The sequence below is a fragment of the Pan paniscus genome, chromosome 4 (assembly GCF_029289425.2).
Source record: "Pan paniscus chromosome 4, NHGRI_mPanPan1-v2.0_pri, whole genome shotgun sequence".
In the NCBI taxonomy this organism is placed as follows: Eukaryota; Metazoa; Chordata; class Mammalia; order Primates; family Hominidae; genus Pan; species Pan paniscus.
This window is the reverse complement of record NC_073253.2, coordinates 155101004-155120309: the sequence shown is the minus strand read 5'-3', so window position 1 is coordinate 155120309 and position 19306 is coordinate 155101004. Positions and strand designations below refer to the sequence as shown.

Genomic DNA, 19306 nt, shown 5'->3' with positions numbered 1-19306 from the left:
AATATCTCCTCTGAAGTGGATGCCAGATTAGAGGCTTCGTGTATATTATTAATAGCTGACGTTTATGAAATATTTACTAGTGTTTTGCACCCAGCTGAGTCCCTTTCATCCGTTTCTTGTTTATTCCTCACTACAATTCTTTGAGGTTGATGATTTTGGTCTCGTTTTACAGATGAGTTAACTGAGGCTTAGTAAGCTGAGCAGCAGAGCCAGACAGATATGTCAGATTTCAACGTCCCTGTGTTTTTTTTTTTGAGATGGAGTCTGGCTCTGTCTCCCAGACTGGAGTGCAGTGGTGCAATCTCGGCGCTTACTGCAACCTCCACCTCCTGGGTTCAGGCGATGGATTCTCCTACCTCAGCCTCCTGAGTGGCTGGGATTACAGGTGCCTGCCACCACACCCGGCTAATTTTTGTATTTTTACTACAGACGGGGTTTCATGTTGGCCAGGCTGGTCTCAAACTCCTGACCTCAAGTGATCTGCCCGCCTCGGACTCCCAAAGTGCTTGCTGGGAGTATAGGAGTGAGCCACCACCTGGCCTTCAAGTCCCTATTCCTTCTGGTACAGCAACTCAAGCAGGAGTCTTGAAGAGCTAACAAGGGTGTCTCAGAGAAGAGAAGGTGCCAGCCGTCTTCCTCAAGACGAGGGGGTGGGAAGGCGGTGACAGAGGCAGGTGACAGGAAGGGCTTTCCTGGTCAGATTCTGGGAATCACTTGGTGAGCCCAGGCCTCTGGCTTAGTGCCATTCCCAACCCTGTGGCAAGTGGGTCAAAGTTCACCCAGCCCCTGCCTTGTCCTAGTTGCTGGTTCCAACACCTCTAGATTTAGTACAGTTTAAAGATAACCCAGCTTCTCCCTCTAGATCAGTAGTTCAAGGGTAGGATTAAATTATGCCTCTGACTGACCAGGGCCCATTGGCTCCCTCTCAAAAGGGCTCCTTCCCTGGCAGAATCTGCTCAAGCAGCCAGCTCCTTGCTTCTTGAGTGGTGCTCAATTGAATTTTCAATTCGTGAGTCTGGCATCTTCCAGGGCCAATCCGAATTTTGCAACTAAAATGTGGTGCATTTGCCATGCCCTGATCTAAATATAGGTTGTCTACTGCATTCCCTCAATCCACACAGGCCCCCACGGTGGGGTAGGGGTGAGCTTGGATGCCTAGAGGAATCCTTCCTTATTAACTCATCCTTTGAGTGCCTCCAACTGGATTGTTTTCCTGGGGATGGCAACAGTGTTTTCTTTTATTTTGTTATGGTTTTAAATTGGGACGTCAGTCCTGGAGCCTCGAACCACTGATGTGGACTGTGGTGGGCCTGGCAGCCCACCACGTGTGAAAGATCAAATCTGTTTATACGCTGTGGCTGACTGCTTTTTTTTCTTAGCTCCTGGATAAAATACACACATTCTGAGGCTGTTGTCTCCTCTGGCTCCTCTGATGGATGGGTGTTGCATCCCAAGAGGGCAGCTAGCTAGCCCTGAACTCTGGAAAACTGACACCAAATTAGCTGCAAGGATTTGAAGCTTTCAAGACATCTTATCACCTCAGGAGGAAGTCAACGTAGATGCCTGAAACTTCTTGTGCCTCAGGCAGTGAGAAGCTATCAGCATAAAAACTGGCTTCTTCATCAGTGTTGAAACAGACTTTGTGGATGTCCAAATTGCTACACCCTTCCCAGAGAGTAATTTGCCAATATACATCTGAGGCCTTTCCCGGGAGTCTGCCTTTTGATCTAACCATTCAAAGTGGACTTTATCCCAATGAAATCCTAAAGGGCAAGTGCCCTAAAGATATTAAGGAAAAGAATGTGTGTAACAGAATATTTATCACAGCTAGAAACTGAAAACAAATTGCACATCAAGAGGGAATGGATTATTTTAAACATATGAAAACATGCTTAACCTCATTCACAAAAATTCCACCTGTTAAGTTGGCAAAGATCCAAAAGTTTGATAACAGCTCTTAGTGAATGTGTGGGCACCCTCAAATGTCAGTTATTGAAATGTAAATTGATATAATCTCTACATAAGACAACCTGGTAATATTTATAAACATGAAAACATTTACTCAGAATGGTTCACTTACAAAATTTTACAGATACATTTACTCATGTGGAAATTGGTGATGTATAAAAATATTGTTTTGTAGTAACAAAAATTTAAAATAACCTACAATGTCTTTCCATGGAGATCTATCTGAAAAAAAAGAAATACTATGGAGCTACTAAGAATGAAGCTACTCTATTTGGAAATGGAATTTCCATTGAAATTGAAAGAACTTCAAGATACATTGTTCAGTGAAAAAAGCAAAATGAGGAATAGTGTTTATGTTATTTCCATTAAAAATATTATATAAATATATTTATATATGCATAGAACATATCTGGAAGGATATATAATAAACTGATAATAGTAGTTGCCTCCATGGAGGGGAATTGGATGACTGGGGCCAAGGAAGTGAGAGAGACAGACTCTTCACTCCACATTTGTACCTTGTAAATTGATACCTTGTGTGTGTCTTATCTATTGGTGTAAATGGCTTGTTTACGTAAGTGGATTGGTTAAGTATATTACGATACCTTCTATTATGGAATTCAGTGCAGCATTAAAAAGATGGGAAAGGCTGAGCAGGGTGGCTCATGCTTGTAATCCCAGCACTTTGGGAGGCTGAGGTAGGATGATCGCTTGAAGCCAGGAGTTTGAGACCAGCCTGGGCAACATGAGGAGACCCCATCTTGACAGAAAAATTTACAAATTAGCTGGGTGTGGTGGTGCACAGCTGTGGTCCCTGCTACTTGGGAGGATGAAGTAAGGGGGTCCAAGAGTTCAAGACTGCAGTGAGCTATGATTGTGCCACTGCACTCCAGCCTGGGTGACAGAGTGATACTCCGTCTTTAAAAGCATAAAAGAAAAGAATAAAAGGAAAAACAAAAAAATGAAAAGACTCAGATTCATCGATATGATAAGAAGTCAGTCAGGATGACTTGCTGATCAGTGAAAAAAGCACTGGGTGATCCAACTTGTGTTAATACACACAACAACACACATAGAAAATTCTGCAAAGTTGCGTAGGCAAATACTAAACATGGTTATATCGATGGTGCTATGGTCTGAATGTTTGTGTCTCCCAAAATTAATATGTTGAAACTTAATCCCCAGTGCAGTGGTGTTGGTAAGTGGGTCATGTGAAAGGCGAGTAGGTCACCAGGGCAGAACTTTGATAAATGGGATCAGTGTACTTATAAAAGGCATTCAAGAGCCTGTTTGCCCCTTCTGCCATGTGAGGACACATAGAAGTCACCATCTATGGGCAGGTCCTCACCAGACACTGAATGTTCCTGCTCCTTGATCTTGGACTTCCCAGCCTCTAGAACTGTGAGCAATAAATTCTGTCATTTATTATAAATTACCTAGTCTAAGGTATTTGGTTACAGCAGCCTGAATGGGCTGAGGCAGGTGATATGATTATGGATGATTTTTCCTTTCTTTTTTATATTTTGCTGTTACATATAAATTAGCTTTTGCTACCAAGAAAGAGAAAATTCTTCTCATTTTGAAATGAATAAAAAATCAACAACTTGACAGCATGATTTTGAACTGGGGGAATGAGCAGGGCTGTAACCAGCAGAGGAAAGGGCTGAAGTCATTTCTTCATTTTTTTTTTTTTTTTTTTTTTGAGATAGAGTCTTACTCTGTTGCCCAGGCTTGAGTACAGTGGTGTGGTTATGGCTCATTGTACCCTTGACCTCCTGGGCTCAAGGAATCCTCCCCACTCAGCCTCCCTAGTAGCTGGGACTACAGGCCTGTGCTACCACATGAGGCTAATTTTTATTTTTTATTTGTAGAGATGGGGGTCTCCCTATGTTGCCCAGATTGGTCTTGAACTCCTGGGCTCAAGTGATCCTCCTGCTTCAGCCTCTCAAATTGCTGGGATTACAGGCATGAGTCACTGCTCCCAGCATGGGCTAAAGCAATTTCTAAGTGTTCCGGGGCTGGTAATCACAGAGCGGGAGATATATTAAATATATATAATATATAATATATATATTATAAAATGTATATAGTAAATATTATAAAAAATATATAATATATTATATATATGTTAAATTAGATTGAAAATGACTAAGAACAACAATCTTCTTTTTTGGCCATTGATAGTTTTTCTTCCAAAATTATAAAAATGTTTAATAGTCCCCACTATAATTCTATTGAAACCCAATTTGTATTCTATCACATTTTCTTAATTTGATGTTCTTAATCACAAATAGAGTATTTGCTTATTGCACCATGTGAAATAATACAGAGGTTATAAAAAAGCTAATAATCTACCCCTCCTCACTCCATCCTATCCCTTGAGGTAACTAAACTAATAAATAGCTTTTAAAAGTTGGGTTAGACATTACTCTATAACTTGCTTTTTTACTTAGATATCATGAGCAATCCTCCTGACAGATTAGTAGATGTATATCTAACCTATTTTTTTGTTTGTTTGTTTGTTTTTGAGATGGAGCCTCACCCTGTCACCCAGGCTGGAGTGCAGTGGTGTGATCTCAGCTCACTGCAACCTCCGCCTCCTGCGTACAAGCGATTCTCTGGCTAATTTTTATATTTTTAGTAGAGAAGGGGTTTTGCCATGTTGGAAGTCTTGTCTTGAACTCCTGACCTCAGGTGATCCGCCTGCCTCAGCCTCCCAAAGTGTTGGGATTACAGGCATGAGCCACCGCGCCCGGCCTAACCTATTTGTTTTAACACCACTTTACATTTTACTATAGTTTAAATTTCTTATTACGCATAATCAGGTTAAACCTAAAATACCAAATCTTCCTTGCCCCAGCAACTACATTTTTAGGAATTTATCCTGAATATGTGGGCACAGACATATATACAAGAGTATTCATCCAACATTGTTTGTAGTAAAAGACCAAAAATAACCTAAATGTCAATCAACTGGGAAATTGGTAAGTAAAATAGGACACTTTGTAAAATGGATTATTACGCAGCCATGAAAACCAGCAGTAACTCTATGCATTCTGACACAGAACTATGTCTAAGATATGCTATGCTGTTGAGTGAAAAATGGAACTTTCACTGAAGTGTTTCTAAAATGACACCACGAATCAAAATAAACAGAGTGAAAACACACACATTCTGCATGCAAAAACACTCAAACATACATATACGCATGTGGATATGTATGCTTACAAATAAATAGACTATTTTGGAAAGCATACACAATCTGGTAACAATGTTTACTTCAGGAGAAAAAATACTGAGAGTGTTGGGTGTGAACGTGGGGTAGGTAAGAGCAGAATAATTTTTTCATTTTTTTTTTCTGATTCAAATAAGAATCTATGCATCATTAAAAAATAAACTAGTTGATTTTTAAAAATTGCTACAAGTAATCGTGCAAAATAGTTACAAGGCGTGATGGCACGGTCCAAGTTCCCTGTGGTCCTAAGTCTAAAAACAGGCATTCTTTACAAAACATTGTAAAGAAAAAAAGTATAGAAAATCTCATATCCTGAAGTACATCTTTGTAATGTCCCGAGGCAGGGTTTTTATTCTGGAGTTAGAGGGTCCATAAACTTGGGTGAGAAAAAAACCCTCTTTTTTAAAAAAAAAAAAAAACAAAAACCAAAAAAAACCCAAACTAAACTTTGGCTGAAAGTTTGCATTTCCTTTGATAGGAAAGTGGGCAAGCAGCCGCACTACAGTCAGCAGGATTTGTCACCAATAGAAATCAGATCTGTGATATAACATTACATTTGTTGCAGATATCTTGAAATATTTCCACTTGTCAGTACTTCAAAATTATAGTAGTTATTTATTTGACTTGCTGCTAGATCTTGTTTATTTAATATGTTAAAGGACTTTTTTTACTCTATAATAAATTTGTTTTTTCAACATTATAACTGTATTTCAATATAATTGGTTTTCTTTGAAATCCTGTCTTTTATTTGATGTGTTGACTGTGAGAAGGGGCTTCATCAGATTGCTAAAGCGGTCCGCGAAACAATGGAGCCAAGGAACCTTGGTGTTAAGGTAAATGCTAAAGGGTTGGGGATAAGGAATCACAAATGGGCGCTGTGGGGAGTGTCCCTAGAAGCTGGGAGAAGGGACCCTACTGCTTCCTCTTGATGCCGGGGGCTGATTAATGGCCTGAATATATGAATCGGAGATGCAATTTTTTGTTGCTGTTCCAGTTGGTGGATCCTCCTCCTCCCCAACCAGCTGCCTCCCTGGATCTCTGCCCGGCCCAGTGCTGGTGGTGTGAGCCCTGGGGCTGACGCCTGCGAATGACAGTGAGCCCGGCTTGCCCTTGGTCCCATTTTAACCTCCTTCTGGGGCACGGCCAGGGTGCTAAGCTCAGCCTCTAAGCAATGCACATTAGCCTGGCAGGAAACTCTGTCTTGAAGAATTTCAAAAAATTCTTGTGCAAAACCAAGCCCCAAATTCATCCCAACAGGAGAGAGAAAGCTTAGCGGGGAGCAAGACACTGTAGGCAGACACACTTGGAAAAAGTTAAATGGGGCTCTAGGAGGAATGGGCCACTTACATGTGCTAGAACATTCTGTTTCTGAACATTTTAAACTGAACTGCTCGTTGGTGCAACTTTTATAGCACAATTCCTGTGCTCGCACCAGAGAGGGGCACTTGAGTGTTCAAAGGGTGGTCAGATGAGCTGCGGGTGAGTGTGGCCAGGAGTGTGCTGTCAATAGAGTCGTAAGAGCACAGCCTGCCAATGTGGACAGATTCTACTGTATCCTGAGCTGACTCATGGTGCTGTCATGCCAGGAGGGGTGATGATGGGTGGGGTGAAGATGGCCCTCCCCCTGCACTGATTCCAGCCTTACAAGTCCTTAAAACACAGCTCACTTTCCTTTTCCTCCCCCAAATCTTATTTCAGCCCACTCTTCTTTCTGTCTCCTCTGCATTCTGGAGACACCCATCATTCAGATGGCACCTTTTAGCTTGTGCTGAAATTGATCCATTCCTTCATTTAATCATTTATTCCCTAAGTATTTAGGGCTGGCCAGCCATAGATTCAAATCTCAGCTCAGCCACTCACTCATGTCATCACGGCAAGTAAAATAAATGAACACTTTATTTAAAAATTTCAAGCCCACATTTGCAAAACTCCTGCTTCCCACAAAATACACACATAGTAAGTCACATTTTTCCTTTTTAAACGGATGATGGCTTTGCTCTCTCATCATGAATCTTTCCCTGGACTGTTGAGGCTGTTAGTGCCAGTTTCTCTTTCCTCCCCATCTCAGGCTCTGGTGTGAAACTGGTGTACTATTGGATGTCTGCACTATAAACACCCTTATTCCAGGTTTTAAAACAGGGAGACATTTTTATTGTTCAAATTGAGACACTTTTGAAAATAAGAAAGGGTTATTATAATAATTATAATTATGCTTTGATAATAGGCATAAAAGGAGACCATCTCAGTGAAATGGGACATATGGTCACCCTATTAGAAAACAGTGATGTATTACCCAACAGAAAGACCCAGTGTGTCTTCAGAGCATTCGCAAAGCTGGGGCACCTGTATTTTTGGTGAAATAATCTGATATTAAAGAAATCAAAGTTACCTCCATGGAAAGAATCAGAATATTGTTGGCCTTCCTTACCTTTTTTTTAGGGCTCTATGCATACGTGTGTGTGTGTGTGTGTGTGCATGTTTTAATTTATAATTTTATTATTCCCTTTTCAATACCTTAGGCCTTTAGAGGTCTCTATCTGGCTCTGCTATAAAGTCACTGGAATAGTTTCCTCTTTTCCTGCTTCTGCAGGGATCAACTCTGACCATATCCCTCTCAGAGGTGAGAGGCAGGTGACCATGGCTAGAGGGTGAGGGAATGTAAGGGCCAATTGGCAATGGGACAATCTCCCCCAGAGGCAGGTGGAACGGCAGCCTTTTGATAAAGAATGAAGAGGCCATCCATTTTCAAGATCCTACCTTGTGTCCACACGGGTCTTGACCTAGCCAATCTCGCTTCACTGGCTTCATGACCAGGCCCAGATTGGCACTTTGGTTTTAGAATACCAGTCTATGACAGTCTCTTTTTAATGAACTTGTGGTAGTTTTGAGGAATGAGACAAGCCACTTAACCCCCCTGAGCCCATTTCCTTATTTGTTTACTTATTAATTTAATTTAATTTAATATTTTTGAGACAGAGTTTTGCTCTGTCTGCCAGGCTGAAGTGCAGTGGTGCAATCTTGGCTCACTGTAACCTCCACCTCCCAGGTTCAAGTGATTCTCCTCCCTCAGCCTCCCAAGTAGCTGGGATTACAGGTGCCCGCTACCACGCCCGGCTAATTTTTGCGTTTTTAGTAGAGACAGGGTTTCACCATATTGGCCAGCCTGGTCTCGAACTCCTGACCTCAAGTGATCCGCCCGCCTCGGCCTCCCAAAGTGCTGGGATTACAGGTTTGAGCCACCATGGCCGGCCCCATTTCCTTATTTATAAAATGGGCAGAGCATGAATACCTATCTGGTGGGCCGTGGGAGGTTCAAATACTAGAAGAAGTCTGGTACACGCTGTATGAATCCTATTGGTCATTGCTATTTTTATTGAGTTTACTATGTACACATCCCTCGGCACGAAGGACAAGAAGACAATTCGAACTTGGACCCTGCAAAGGTTTGCAGCCTGGCAGTGCTGCAAAAGTTGTGCACATCCATCTTTATCCCCAGAGAGAAACATGACAAGCACCATAAACCAGGGATAAAGGGAGTGATTACTGATGGGGAAAAGGGTGGGATCCAGGAAGACTTCGCGAGAAAGGTGTCAGCAGAACCGCATGTTTACAGACGAGCAGGAACTGGATATTCAGAGGGTATGAGAAACACACTGGTGGGAGAGGGAACAAATGCACACACAAAAAAGAAAATGCAAAGTGTATTTGGGAAGTGGCAAATAATTTTACTTCAATTGAGTGCACTCTTAATTCTTCTGCTAGGCTCCGTACTACTCATTCATTCATTCATTCAGCTTGTGTGAGCACCCGTGTTCGGCAGAGAGTTGGTCACTGCTTAGACGTCCACAGTAGGTAGAGGAGAAAGAGCAGTCACGAGGTTGCTGGAGAGAGCCCTGAGGAGAGTAGCCTTAGGGCTTCCCTCTTCATGGGACCCTACACGACCTGAGCAGGGGCCCTGCAATGCCCCCACCATGGCCACACAAAGTTTTCAGAAGTAAGGTTTATTAATGCAATTGGTTATTCCCCTTATTTAAATATTATTCCTATTTCTCCGTATGCAGGTGGTAATATAGGGGCCATGGATGTTTTTGGGAACCAGCTAAGAGTTGAGTTAAGACAGATTTTGTGTGGGTTCTGTTGAATATACGTATGTGGTTTACAGTCTTTTCTTTCTGTATAGCTAGGTCACCACTAGCCACAGTAACTCCAAAGTGAAAAAACAGCTTCTAGAAATACTCTCTTGCCCACGATGCCAACTCACCTGATCTTGTGGCATCAAGAGGCAGGACCAGAGGCAGATTCATGATGGAAGAGTGTCCCCATGGTGCTGGCACCACACGTAGGTGGGTGGGTGGTGGTGAATCCGGGTCTGAAATGTATGCAGCCAGAAACTAAACTGTAAAAAAGTCCTCTAAATTTTATGTGTTTCTCCAAATTTGATAAAAATCTGAAAACTGTATGTGACATTACCAATAATAAGTTGTGAAGCTGAAAAAAGTCTTCTAAAGCATCAATTATACGAGAGAAATTTTGACTTATCTTCCTAGAGGAACGACCCAATTATTTTTATCTTCTTTATGGTCTCACCAGGATATGGTGCCTCTTGGTTGCTGAATGACGGGCAGCCACATGCTTTTTCTTTCCTCCTTCTAGAATAAACTCTGGTTTCCCCAGTTTCCTTCCTGCACTTTCTTAAATCTGGCTCAGAGCCCCACCTCTAGGAGAGCTCCAATGATGAACCCATCTGACTGCCTGCATTAGAGTCCATGTTCTGTCATTGATCAGCTGGGTAAACTGAGGCAAATCACTCAATCTCTCTGAGCTTCTGTTTCCTCATCTGTAAAATGAGGACAATACCAGTGCCCACTTCACAATCCTGTGGACAGGTATAAATGAGGGAATACAGAGAAAGAACCCCTTGCCAGCATGGAGAGCACAGTAAGCCTGGCACTCGATGAGACCTAATAAATGGTAGCTATTAGTATTACTATTATCAAATGTGGTTAGGAAGCACAGTGACTGCAGAAACATTCTGCAGATATGGCAGAAAGCAACTTCCAGTGCTGCCCGGCAGACATCAGTTATTTTTACTAGCCACACACACACTCAGGTAAAGGCATTTCCTGCATAACATATCTTAATAGATGCATCCGTGATGGCACTGCAGCTACACACACACCTGCTGGCATTTCTGTGAGCCGTTTTGCTCCAGCAGGGGTGGGTGCCACCAGGACTGGCCCCGTCATCCTGTCAGACCTGACAGGCATAGCTCTTCACACATCATTCTTCCCCTCCCTGCCCCTCTGCCCCAGATCTCCGAATCTCACATCAAAGCTGAGGCTAACTCATTCACCCAGCCCTCCTTCCTTCTTTCTTGCCGTCACTTCTTTCCTTCCTCCCTCCCGTTTTCCTCACAAATATTTGTTGTGTCTAGCCGCCATGGTGTCTTCTGTGATTCCAAGACTTTAGGAGACTCAGTAAAGTTTGAAAAAAATTTCTGAAAGGGATTGACATAGGGTACTAACTTTTAATTTTGCCAAGTAGGATATCAACACACACATACACACGCACGGAGACATTCACACACTATTGCCACTAATTACCATCGTTCCATCAAAGAAGTGCTATTTCAGTGTCCCCAAATAGAAAAGACAGTCTTTAGAAGAAAAAGACAATCATTTACATGAAATACATTTAGTTTTTAAAAGAACACAGCATTTTCCTAACTTTCTGATTCGTCATAAGCCAGTAAAATCTCTGGGTGCCAGATCTCAGATAAATGTTGGAGAAGAAGTGTACTAACAATAGGAATAATATAATGAATGTTTATTGAGTGCCAAATGTGGTGTTTGATAGACTCTACCGTTTACTAACTGTGTGATCTTGGGCAAGGTACTGAACCTCTCTGAACTCTAGTTCCCTCACTGTAAAGACAGGGATGACGATGCTTGCTCTGCAAAGCTTTCCAGGGGTTTCTAGGCATAGGGAGGACTTGTGCGGTGCTGGCTGCATAAGAGTCACCTGGGAAACTTGTTAAAATTAAGATTCTTGGCACTACAAGGAGAGAATCTGATGCAAGAGATCTACAATGGGGTCCAAGGATCTATTCTTTTAAAAACAGCCCCCTCCTCCAGATGTTTCTGATGAGCAGCTAGATTTGCTGTTGCTCACAGCCCCTGGCTTTTGGGTTGGACATTCTGTCTACTTGACTTATGAGAGTGTCTGGCAGATTGTTCCTAGCATGATGTATTCAGAGGAAAATCTTGGGAGGTATCTTGTTTGCTGTGTTCAGGCTCCCCCTTCCCACTCTGTTCCCCTTCTCAACAAATGGTACCTCCATCTACTTAGAAACCCCAGGGTTATTCTGAACACATTTCCTCTCTTGCGGACTCTCTTATGCCGTCACCAACCCATCCCCAGGTCTTGAAGCTGTCTGCTTCTCCACCTCCACTGCCCCTGCCTAGTCTAGGTCATCATCATCTCTCACTGCCACTGCAAAGCCTCCTACCTGTCTCGTCTGAAGTGTATGCTCCACACAGTGGCTGCAGTCACTTTTAAAAGACATGATTCAGACAGTATCTTTCATCTGCTTCGAACCCTGCTGTAGTGGCCAACGCACTTAAGATAAAAATCTAAAGTCCTTAATGTGGCCTAAAAGCCCTTGCATGGCCCGGCCTCTGCCCACGCCTCTGGCCTTGACACGCACCTGCCTCCCTTCTAATTCTCTGGGCTCTGTTAGTTCTCCACTCTCTCTGGCCTCAGGACTTTCAAGTGTGCCCCTCCTCCTGCCCACACTTTTCTTCCTCTATCAGCCCCCTTCACTGAATTAGCTTCTCCATACCGTTGAGGGTTCCACTTAAATGTCACTGCCTCAGGGACCTGTGATGTACTAACCCCTGTTTTAGAATTCTAGCAGCATCACACTCCTTTTCTTCAAGTCACTTGTTGCAGTTTATGTTCATGTTTGTTTGTGCATGTGTGTTTTTCAACATCTCTGTGTTCCCTACTAGAGCCAAATTCTATGAAATATAAGTATTTCGCTCACCATTATATCGTCAGTATAATGCCTGGACACAGTACCCACTGAATAGATACATATTTATCCAGTGAATGGATGAATGATTAAAGATGTGAACCCACATCACTAGAAGGGCAAGGTCCCTCCCACTTTTTCTTTTGGTTGGGGTGGCTGACAAAATGCCCAATCCTGAGAGACCCTTGTCATACACAGTACAGGAGAACATCGAGCCCTGAGCTAGAACATGGATGACCTGCCCTGATATGTCATAGGTTGGTTATTTTTTCAGAAGTGAGCAGGCAGTGGAAGAAAGGCAGATTTTGCAACAGAAGCATCATTACTAGTTCTTGACAGGGTGGTTCTGGGTTTCCTGGAGTACATGTGCTATGAAAACAGGTTGCTATCAGACAGCAAAAGGGCCAGACATTTCCTTGGTGTACTGGAACAGGTATGGGTCTGTTCTGACGGACTTGGATTCAACTTTTGGCCCTATCACTTATTTGATGTGTGACCCTGGACAAGAAGTTTTACCTCTCTGAGCTTCAGTATATTCATCCATAAAAAGGGAGCAGTTACTTTTGCCTGTTAGAGTAGCTGTGAGGATTAATGAGATAACGTCTGTAGGAGGCCTAGCAGAATGTCTGGTACATGGTATGTATCCAATAACAAATACAATCTCACCAGGCTGTAAGCCTTCTTCAATCAGGGGCCATGTTTGTTTTTGGCTTGATAACCCAGTGTCTGGTACAGTGCCTGGCATGTAGTAGATGCTTTAGGAAGTCCTTATTAGTGATTTAATACATGGTCAAATGGGTTTTACTTTAGTAGGATTTCCCTCTTCCAGGAAGGATTCCCGTGTGTAAAAACTTCCCCCTTGCCAAGTACTCAAACCAATTGATTTATTTGTGGGCAACTCAAATCCCTGTGTTTTGAAATCTCAGAGCTGGAAGATTAATGTGTGTTTGTCGGGGTGGCTCTGTCTTGAGTCATCTCTGAGAACCTTGTGCTTGTGGAAGGTAGAAATTCGTCAGCCCCCATTTGAATGAAAGGGCTGGAGGATCAAATCAATGGAGAGAGGGATTTCTATTTTGTTCCAATACTATGGAGAACAAAACTGTGTCTTTGAAATTGACCTTCATTTATTTGGAGGGGAAAGCAGTTAGTTCAATAATGGCTTCCTGGTGCCTTCCAGCATTTTAAAAGACAGAAGAAAGATTTGGAGCAAGGCAAGGTTCCAGTGTTTTCTAAACAACTCACTAAGCCCAGCTACTGGTTGGCTGCCGAGCACTTCCTGCTACCGGCTCTGCATCCCCCAATTTCCCCCACTGCTGCAACGCACATCCTCAATAGCTCAGCCACTTCTTGAGACCCTGACAAGGCCTTCTCTAGGTGGGCTGGAAGTTAGTCTTCATTCTAATGCTGGGCAGCTGAAGATTCTCTGACATCTTGCAAATGGCTCATGGAGTAAGAAATACTGCTATATTCTATTCCAATTATTTCCTGTCCCTCCCTGGCTTGATTCCAGGGGCCAAATAAAGAGGTCCTTGTTTGGTGGAGTCCATTCCTGCTCCTGAGTAAGTGAGCACTGGTCCCTGGTCCAACTTGGTCTGAGGCCACAGGGAAAGGGTGGGGAGGACGTTGGAGAGGGTGTCCCAGGTGGGGAGAACTCAGGAGGAGACAAGAGGCCCTGCTCTGCAGGCAGCCCAACCCTGCTCCCAGAAATAAAAAATAAGAGATGAAGGAAAACAAATGGGGCCCCTGAACAGGATCCTGTAGGGGGCACAGCTATTTTCCCTCTTTCCCAGGAGAGATCCCAACCCTTCTCTCCCACGGAGAAAACAAACACAGCTATGGAAATCTTGTGCCATCCTGGCACCTGAAAGTCTATCACCGATTGGAAGTTGCTCCTACCTGCACTTCTCCCTTTGCCAAACACAGTCCTCTCCCACATCTGCTTCCTCCCCTTATGAGTGAAAAAGTTTTCACGGAAAATTTAGAATTTGGAACCTTCTTCAGATTCCAAAGAAGTTATTGTTCTATATCATGCTGCTTTTGCTTGGGTGTTATTTCAACTCAGAGGAAGTAGAAACTCATGTCTCTATTTTGCTGGAATGCTCTTCCTGAATCATTAGGAAAACAGTAATTAAGTACCTTCTTTGTTTGAAGCTCTTGAGTACTTTTTGAAGCCCATCTCAAACTCAAGTCCTAGAGTCCACATTCCCCACATTATCTGTTAGGTTTTCAGGGAAGAAGGATGTTGACGGGGTCGGCTCAGGGACAAATCACTGGAAGATCTCTGGGAGATCGTCGCATGATAGTCGGAAAGTTTTCATCGCAAGGAGAAGAGAAACAAGATAGCATCAAGGTGGCAAGAACCTCTCACCTTTTATTGTGTGGAAGCTCAGGACCTGAGATGCTAGGGGGACAAAGTCTCAGAAAGGCACAGACAGAAAGGAGAGAGACAATGGGGGTAATGTGAGTAAGAAGAAACTGAGGGTGGGCTTGATGACTTGAAGAGCAAGACCCAGAGAGAAGCCACATCATCTCACACTACGATGTGGCTGGGAAAGGTCTGAGATTGGCAGCATTTAAAACCTTGGCTTCCAGGGAGCTGGGCCTGAAGGAAACTGAGAAATTTTCTGGCCAGTGATTCTCAAAGCCTGGTCTGTGGACTACCTCTTCAGAATCACCTGGTGGGCTGATTATACCTGCAGATTCCTGGTATCCTTCTGACTTACTGAATCCTATTTGCTGGGGTTTCGGCCCAGGCAGCTACCATTGTTTATTAAGTTTCACAAGTGATTCTGATAGTTCTCAAAGTTTGAGATCCCTTAATCTAATTCAACCTCCTCGTTCTCCAGGTGTGAGGCCTGAAGCCTAGAGAAGCAAAGCAGCAAGCCTAGAGCCACAGAGCTAATTGATGGCAAAGCTCAAATGGGAACTCTGTTGCTCCTGATCACCAGAGCCGTGTTCTTCCCATTTGAATATGCTGGAAGCCTCCTTACCTGTTTGGAGCTATTTCCCCTGCCCCTAAAAGCCAAAGCCTGCACCTTTGATCCATTCCTGCATCCTGCTGAGGCCTTCTCCTTCCTGAGCATGCTCTGGTCACAGCCTCTGCAGGCTGGAGGCCAGGGGCAAAGGAAGAAAGACTCAATTCTCTTCCAAGACTTTAGTAACAGGTGTGGGATTGGCAAATGTGTAGAGAAGGAGAAAAGACACAGTTATACCGAAGGGGAGATTGGGGTTTGGTTTGTACTGCTCATAGCTAACTTTCATTGAGCATCTGCTATACACCAGATACTGTGCTAAGTCCTTCCTATACATTAATGCAAACTCCATGGAGCAAATATTAATCAGCCCTGTTTTGTAGATGAAGAAACTGAGGCTCATACAGGAGTGGTCATTTGGCCAAGGTCATATGGCTAATAAGAGGCCACATCACCTCCATCAGCTCCATGTACAACCATGATCTTTGTAATGACCCAATGCAGTGTGAACTGTCATCCATTGTAAACCGAACAAGCCTGCAAAAGAACCCTGAGACCTTGGGAAAGAAAAGCAAGCTTCCCTGCAATGGTATGTGATCAAGCCTGGGGAGTAGAACTTTTTCAAACCCTTTCTGCTTAACACTAACCATTGAAAATATTTCTGAAAGGCATTAGCCTGCAGGCCTGCTTTAGAAAAGATGACATGGAGAAAAGGTTAGACGGCTTTTGAAAATCTTTTTCTTTCTTTTTAAATGGAAACTCGATATCTGTTTGCTTCCTTTCTGTTTGCATTTTTCTCTTGAAAGCAGTGTGCCTTCAGAATTTATAGCTGTTTGAGGGATTTGGTTATATTTGGGTCTGACCTGAGACTCCGGTGTGATTGCAGGCATATGTGGTCCGAGGCATATAGCAGCTGTTACCTCTCCTGATATCATGGCACATGACTGTGTCATGATAACCTCCCTCCATTCATTTTCTGTAGTGTCCTCCAGGGATAGGAGAAGGAATCAAAGCAGATCAGTGCCTCAGAGGAAGGACAAGGGATCCCCAGGCCATGTGGACAGCATGTGACAGATGCCCCCCTTTAGGTTTACCTGCTAACCAGACCTTGGCTTCTTCCTTAGAAAACATCAGGTAGCCTTTTGAACAATTCAGTTAGTAGGACCACCAAACAAAAAGAAGACGAACATGTTTTCATAAGAGGGGGAGGACGCAACTGAATTCCATCTTACCAGGATTTGGTGTCTGTCAGCTGAGATGAGGGACAACTATAATTTGATTCTGGGCATTCCATAAATCACCAGAGTTAGAAACATTTTTGGGTAAAAACTAAAAATGTGTGACCCTCTAGTCATCTTCTCTTTCACATCTCAAGCTTTCAATAACTTAAAGGCTGGTTGGGGCTGTGTGGCTGTAAAATGCTCTTATTAACGGATAATGAACGTAGTATATCTGGGTGATAGCTGTCAGTGAAGAGGGGAGGGAGAGAATGCAGCCTCTGCAAAGCTCTTGAGAAGCGTGGCTTCTGCTCTAGCCCTGGAAATGCTGAATGAATGCTGCCTGTGTACGAGCTGCCTCCCTGCTTCCCAAATGCCGCGTCTGCAGTAACTACAAACTATTTTGTATGCTGCATTAGTGACGCTGCCTTAGCCGACACATCATTACTACTGAAATAACGCCGGTGTGATATTCAAGCCCAGTGAATATCCTTTTTAATTATTAAACCGAGGCTGTTGAGTGAGTCATTCCCCATACCAGATTTTCCTTCCCTGGTTCTATTTCCAGAAGCTAGTACCTTAGCGTGTTCTACTAACACCTGAGTTGGTTTTTAGCCAGCTCCCCAATCTGCAAACCCTTTGCAGAACAAACAATATTATTCAATCTCCGAACATGCACAGACTGCATAAGAAACAAAACCCACAAAAAACTTTAGAGTAAGCTCATCAGTAAACCCAAGGTCCAAAAATGCCCAGTCCCCCTCCTGCTAGTCCCCAACTTACCAAGCGGTAGAGCGATGAAGAAGGGTAGCCAGCACAAGATGAACATACCGACCACAATGCCCAACGTCTTAGCTGCTTTCTTTTCCCTGGAGAACTTAAAAAGTTTGACAGCTATGGAACTCCTGGGGTTGTGGCCCTTGGCCTTGGTACTGCTAAGGGTGTCCTCGTGAAAGTTCTTGGAATGGATCCTCAGGGTCAGCTCCTTGGAGTTGGACATCTCCTTCATGACTCCTGCCTCTAGGTTCTTGGTGGTTCTCTTGGCCACTATATAGACACGGCAGTACATGACTAGAATGACCGCCAGAGGGATGTAGAAGGAGCCCAGAGAGGAGAAGAGGGCATAGAAGGGTTCTTCGGTGACCCCGCACTCCTTGTCATCGTTAGGTGCCGGCTCCTTCCATCCTAGGAGAGGCCCGATGGAGATGACGGTGGACAAGACCCAGACACTGAGCAGCGCCAAGATGGCCTTCCTCCGGGTGACCAGCGTGGGATACTGCAGAGAGTAGCGCACCCCGATGTAGCGATCGATGGAGATGGCGCACAGGCTCAGAATGGACGCTGTGCAGCACAGGACATCCACGGCTGCCCAGATGTCACAGAAGATCCGCCCCAGCACCCAGTAGCCGAGCACCTCTAGGGCCGCTGAGAAGGGCAGGACGGTGAAGCTCAACAGCAGGTCGGCCATGGCCAGGTTGACAATGAAGTAGTTGGTGGGCGTCCGCAGGTGCCGGTTGCAGGCCACAGACAAGATGACTAGGATGTTGCCCACGATGGCAAAGAGGATGAAGGCGCCCAGCACCAGGCCCACAGAGATGGCCCTGGTGATGTCCAGCTGGGGCAGTGTGGAGTTGCTCGAGGTCTGGTTGGGGCCAGTGAAGTTGGCATTTTTCAACTCTCCCCAGTGGGCAGGTGCTGATGTGTTGTGGCCGGTGTCCAGGTCGGGATTCATCTTAGAGTCCGCCCTCCATAGCCAGGGGGATGATTGGGCTCGGAAGGGCTGCGGCGAAGGCTCCTCAGCTGCCCTGAAACTTTGCTTCCCCCGTGGTCTTCTTCCCAGAGGCGCCCTCCTGGCGAGGAGTCATCTCCCCCGGGCAGTCCAGCCCGGCAGCACGTCTCCTGCCTGCACCGAGCCGCTCGCTCGCCTGTCAGAGGGAGGAGGAGGAGGAGAGGGGACCAGGCGGCAGCTCCAAGTTTAATGGTCCACGTCAGGCGCGCCTGGCCGGGTTCGCGGGGGAGCGGCGGGGAGGAGGGGGCGGCAGGGCCGGGGGCGCCCGGCGGTGCCCAGCTCGCTCGGGTCTGCGGACCGCGGCGCGTCCTCCGCCCAGCGAGCGCCGAGGAGGGTCTGCTTTCAATGAGCCGCCTCTGGGCTGACTGCACGGCGGTGACATCAGGCGGGGGAGCCCGGCGCCCTGACTCCGCGCGGCACTAGGGGGCAATGCGGGTCCAGCCGAGGCGCCCGCAGCCCCGACGCCGCCACCCCGGCAAGCCGGGAAGCCAGCCGCGTCCCCCGCCGCTCCCAGGGCGCGCCCTCTGCGGGGGGCGGGGCGGGGGCAGGGGCCGCGAGGGCGGGACCTGGGCGTGGAGATCGCGGGTCACCCACCCCTAGGCGGCCCGCTGGCGTTATTTTCCCCGCTAGTCACTCTTCCGTGTCAAAGGTGGGTTGGGGGCTGCTTACCTTTAATAGGGGGCTCCCGGAGTGGGCCCCGGATTTAACGGGATATGCAACTTGTCCAGCACCTAAAACAGGGAAAGAGAATTCTAGGATTGGGCAGGTGGGAGGGACTTGAGTCGGATCTGAGGCCAGCCCTCATCCTTCATCTGGCTCCCCTCGCCCCGTGCAAACTCTTTGGCCCCAGTAAAATCTGGCTTCTCTTCATCCTTTCATTCGCTCAGGCATTCACTCATTTATTCAGCCGATTGTTACTGAGTCTCCACTCTCTGCCCTGGCTCTGGGCGCTGTGAACATAGCAACTGAACAAAATAGACGGACTCCTGCCCTCTAGGAGCGTAGCTTCTCCCGACAGAAGACAGACAGTATACTAAATAAGCAAATGATGAGGTGTGTAATGTGATGACAGGTGTTAGGCTGAAAATAAAG

At 45.2% G+C, this 19306-nt stretch overlaps 1 protein-coding gene across 1 annotated transcript in view; it reads right to left on the bottom strand.

Annotated features, from left to right (window-relative positions):
- ADRA1B (adrenoceptor alpha 1B) overlaps nucleotides 1-18741 on the bottom strand; it is a 56667-nt gene extending 37926 nt beyond the window's left edge. The window contains exon 1 of the mRNA XM_034960903.3: nucleotides 17209-18741. Within this exon, the coding sequence (XP_034816794.2) occupies nucleotides 17209-18157 (949 nt within the window). The 5' untranslated portion in view covers nucleotides 18158-18741. The remainder of the gene's footprint in view (nucleotides 1-17208) is intronic.
- Between the last annotated feature and the right edge of the window lie 565 nt (nucleotides 18742-19306).